The 5,000-nt window shown below is 47.0% G+C and overlaps 1 protein-coding gene across 1 annotated transcript in view; it reads right to left on the bottom strand.

Annotated features, from left to right (window-relative positions):
• lrba (LPS-responsive vesicle trafficking, beach and anchor containing) overlaps positions 1-5,000 on the bottom strand; it is a 232,867-nt gene that overhangs the window by 166,446 nt on the left and 61,421 nt on the right. The window contains exon 22 of the mRNA XM_030787677.1: positions 1-1,120. This exon is cut by the window's left edge and continues 302 nt beyond it. Coding sequence (XP_030643537.1) covers positions 1-1,120 — 1,120 coding nt within the window. The remainder of the gene's footprint in view (positions 1,121-5,000) is intronic.

The following is a 5,000-nucleotide window of genomic DNA, read 5'->3' as shown; positions in this document are numbered from 1 at the left end:
GGGTCTCAGATTGCTGGCCTCCATCTTCAGTGATGGAGGGGTCATTTTTATCCACCTCAGCCTCAGGGCGAGGGGGTGTTCCCTTGCTCTCTGTTTCTTCCTTGTCTTTGCCTGCGTCACCCTCCTCTGGCTTGGCCTCGGGTTTCTTCTCTTCATTCTTCTTCGCCTTATCATCTTCATCTTCTTCAGCTTCATCATCTCCATCATCATCTTCCTCCCCAGCTGTAGCGGCTGCTGAGACAAAGGAGGATTCTTCCATGCTGTCGTCGCTGGGTTTCACGACATCGCTCCCCGAAGACACATCGACCAGGTCCTCGTTGACGACGGAGGCTCCAGCCGTGCTGGTCTCGTGGTGGGCAGAAGTTTCAGAGGAGGTGTCCACAGCGTCTTCCTTCACCGCTGGGGTGGCAGTGGAACCGGACTCTTCCTGAGCAGAACCGGCAGCTGCGTCTTCCTTCATGTCCTCCCCCTCAGGCTTCTGTTTAGTGCCATCTTCATCTATCTTCTTTGCTCCATCAGCTTCCTCGCTGGGTTCTTCGCTGGCGTCGGCTACGTCAGTTTCCAGCGTCTTCAGAGCGTCGGTTTTCTCTACGTCCTTAGCGCCGGTCTTCGCCGAATCGTTTTCCACGCTCCTCTCGTCCGTTTCTGTGTCCTTCTCTCCATCCTTGTCTTTTTTGGACATCTCTCCATTCTGATTGTCACCTGCTCCCTCAGTCACAGTGTCAGTCTCCGTTTCCTTTGGTTTGTCCTGCACGGCTTCCTGAGACCTCTCCGTTTCACCACCTTTCTTCTCCAGCTCTCCGGCCCTCTGGTCTTCCTCCTTCTCCTCCTCCTCACCTCTGGCCAGGATGTTGGACACAGTGACCGGGACCTGAGTCCTCTGTTCCTCTGTCTCTCCGGGGCTCTGCTGGTCTGAGACCGGGTCGTCCACGCGGAGTTCGATGACCGTGGACGGAGCCGTTTCTTCGGGCTCCGTCAGCTCGCCGTTGGCCGGTGCCATGAGCTCCGAGTCCCGGCTGGCCCCGGAGACAGTCCGAATGCGGGCACTGTCATCAGAACCCATCCTTTGGTACTCACGGAACATACGGGCCAAGTTCTCCTTATGCTGCTCAAAGGTGACCTGAGGAAATTGTGACAGAGAGAGAGAAAGAGAGAGAGAGAGAGAGAGAGAGAGAGAGAGAGAGATGAGTGTTTTTGTTCACATGCAGGTCTCCAGCGACAGCTTGCTCTGAATCCTTTTTAAAACATTGAGGACTGTTAACATTCGATAGAAAGCGTGTCAAAATACAACGTTCGATTTCTTAAGGGAACATTTCTGATTTGTGCTGCCTGTGTCGCAAAAAATATCAATACCTTGACAAAAAACCCCTCAAACAACCTGAATGACCATTGGGAAAAGAACATACATCTTACAGGCCAAATGGCATAGTGGCAATCTGTGTCTTCAGTCAACAATTAGCGTCACACGCTGGCATTTACGGATCTCCGCGAGCCTCTGGAACCCCTCCTTTAAAGGACCCCCATTAATCAAACCAACACTACAGACAGAACATCAACTTTACGACCAATGAGGGGGGTGGGGGGGGGGGGGGCACGGAGCGGTGAGCCCTGGTCCTGCTCCATTCTGCTGAACCTGAAGGCATTTGCATTTAGCCAAGAAAACCTGATTATTTGTAATTAATTAGTCGCTATTGTTCTAAATTAGCCGGCAACAAGCGTGGTCATTAATCTTCCCGGCGGCCTTGACTGGTAAATCCATAGGCGTTTTCCTCCAGACCAAAGAGCTTTTTTAAAATGCACCACTGGCTTTCTCTCCAGACTAGTAATCAAGGCATTTGCAGCTCCAATCAGTTTAGGCTTAATTTGACATTTAACATTTTCGCAATTAAAAGGCACACTCTAATTGTACCGCTGCTCACAATGCTGGTGCTAGCTTCGCGGTCCTCCATCCGTATGAGGCTTAACAGAGCATCGCTGCAAAGCTTTGACGTTTGCCTGTGTGTATGTGTGTATATATATATATATATATATATATATATACACACACATATATATATATATATATATATATATATGATGTGCTGTATATGTAAGTGTGTAAAGTTGAGTAGAGAAGATAAAGTTACTCTGAGAATGAGGGAGCTGTACAAAAAAATGTGGTTTCTCGAAACACCGCTCGCTAACGTGACTCCGGTGCGGGCTAGCCATCAGCTTCCATCAAATCAAATTTAAACTCCAGTCAACTCCACCGGTGGTGGGGGCCCACAGGAGAAAAAGAGGGGAGAGAGGGGAAAAAAAAAAAAAAAACCTTGGCGCTCGTGTAAGACAACATTGCAGGTTTTTCCGTCGTAATGTGACAGCGATCGCGATATCGGTTTTAACTCAAATGACACATGAAAACGCAAATGTCCCTGACAGAGGACATTAGGAAAACAGAACTCACTTATCGTGGTCGAGCCCTTAACGCTGCATTACGGCATCATAAAATTGTCCATCATATTGTGCTCAAATTTATTCTCAAATAAAACAAACAACAAAAGAAAAAGAAACCCCTCACGGTTTGTTTCTCAGTGAAAACAGCGTGCAGTCAAAGCATTGTTCGGCATATGACACAGTTTTGATGCATTTCATATGGAGGGGAAAACGTCTGGCTTGACTCACTGCGCCGGGCTGCAGATCAAGAGATCGGCTGAGGCGTAAATAGTTTGGGTGGCGCACCACGCCTTCGATGCCACTGATCTCAGGTCAGACAAGACACCCCAGGCCACACAGCCTGGGTCTGAGAGACCCATTTAGATGAACAGATAGAGAGCAACCACAAAACAAAAGGCAAAACAGGGACCCCCTAATTGGATTAGCTAAATGCAATTCCCTTAAAATCAATGTCGTCTGCAAAACTGGATGCTTCTCTTCTCCTCTGCCCAGACATTGTTTCTCTCTCTCTCTCTCTCTCTTCTCTCCAGACATGCTGTAGAACAGAGGGGTCTGGTGTGTGGGACAGACATGGGTTTGCATTAGGATCACACGAGTGAACAAACCGAGGCCAGACTACAGCACAGACACACTGAGCACTCAACACTGAACACAGACACACTGAACACTGAACAACACAGAGGGGAGATGCAGGAGGATGGAGTTTTCAGACTGCCTACAGCAGTGCAGTAAAGTCAGTCTGAGACACCAAGTCTCTATTCTCCTCCTGTAAAACACAGCAATCCTGCATCTCTAAAACACAGCAATCCTGCATCTCTAAAACACAGCAATCCTGCATCTCCAAAACACAGCAATCCTGCATCTCCAAAAACACAGCAATCCTGCATCTCTAAAACACAGCAATCCTGCATCTCTAAAACACAGCAATCTTGCATCTCTAAAACACAGCAATCCTGCATCTCTAAAACACAGCAATCCTGCATCTCCAAAAACACAGCAATCCTGCATCTCCAAAAACACAGCAATCCTGCATCTCTAAAACACAGCAATCCTGCATCTCTAAAACACAGCAATCCTGCATCTCTAAAACACAGCAATCCTGCATCTCCAAAAACACAGCAATCCTGCATCTCTAAAACACAGCAATCCTGCATCTCTAAAACACAGCAATCCTGCATCTCCAAAAACACAGCAATCCTGCATCTCTAAAACACAGCAATCCTGCATCTCTAAAACACAGCAATCCTGCATCTCTAAAACACAGCAATCCTGCCTCTCTCAGGCTCAGGTCTGCAGTGATTGTCCCCTGGACTTTGTTTGAATAACTGGGCAGATTTTTCTATATACAGTCAAAGTGCCGATGCTCACAGCGAGGACTCCTTGTGATTCCGTTTATCTGTGTGTGTGTGTGTGTGTGTGTGTGTGTGTGTGTGTGTGTGTGTGAGTGTGTGTGTGTGTGTGTGTGTGAGTGTGTGTGTGAGTGTGTGTGTGCGTGTGTGTGCATGTGTTTAAGCGTGTGTGTGTGTGTGAGTGTGTGTGTGTGTTTTTGTGTGAGTGTGTGTGTGTGTGTGTGTGTGTGTGTGTGTGTGTGTGTGTGAGTGCGTGTGTGTGTGAGTGCGTGTGTGTGTGTTTGTGTGTGTGTGAGTGTGAGTGTGTGTGTGTGTGTGAGTGAGTGTGTGTGTGTGTTTGAGTGTGTGTGAGTGTGTGTGTGTGAATGTGTGAGTGTGTGTGTGAGTGTGTGTGGACATTTTACCACCTTAACGTCACTCACATCCTTTTGCTGTTCTGGTTATCTTGTCAGCAGTCGATGATGTTCGAAGTCTCCTCTTTGTTTTGTGAAGCTGTCTATGTTTTTTTTGTCTAGGCTCAGAGCCTGTTCGACAAAGCGGATGAGTCTCTGTGTTCTCTCTATTACAGACAGTTTCCCAGCCCTGAGACTCCCTGTGCCTCAGATCCATACTATCACTCTGTGTCAGGTAAGCGTGTTACACAGGAACGGAACCGGAACATGTCCAGTCAGAAGCGGGCTGACGCCTTCCTTTCCTTTTCATCCTTTAAACACGTTAAAACTCAAACAAGCTGCAAAAGTCCACTGTCAACTCAAAGACTAACAGCGGAAGTGTATGTTTGTTATGATCTTGTCAATAAACTATTTGTAATTAAACTGTTATTATGACTGTTTCTGTTATAATGGTAGACCAATGTTTACCCATGTATGTTTTTGTGGTTGTTGTTGTTGTTGATAACAATTTCAAAATCCATTCAGTGGCTCTTTCATAGTCTGAATAAACTGCTTTAACTGTCAGGCTTAAAGACACCTCATCCTGCCGCCTGTCAGCATTAAAAAAAACAAAAAAAACTCTAAAAATCCAGTCAAAAGACAGACAGTGAGGGAGGGGTGAGAGAGATCCTTTACGTGAGAAAGGACAACAGAAACAGGACGTGTTCACTTCATTTAACGAAGTCTGGAACCTGAGACCTGTGTTCTACATCATCCACGTCCCAACAGAGCAGCACAGCCAGCTCTAACATCTCCGAACACAAACGCGTCCCAAACTACCTGGATT

This window comes from Chanos chanos, chromosome 11, assembly GCF_902362185.1.
Source record: "Chanos chanos chromosome 11, fChaCha1.1, whole genome shotgun sequence".
Taxonomy (NCBI): Eukaryota; Metazoa; Chordata; class Actinopteri; order Gonorynchiformes; family Chanidae; genus Chanos; species Chanos chanos.
The sequence above is the reverse complement of the archived record's forward strand: the minus strand, read 5'-3'. Positions and strand labels throughout refer to the sequence as shown.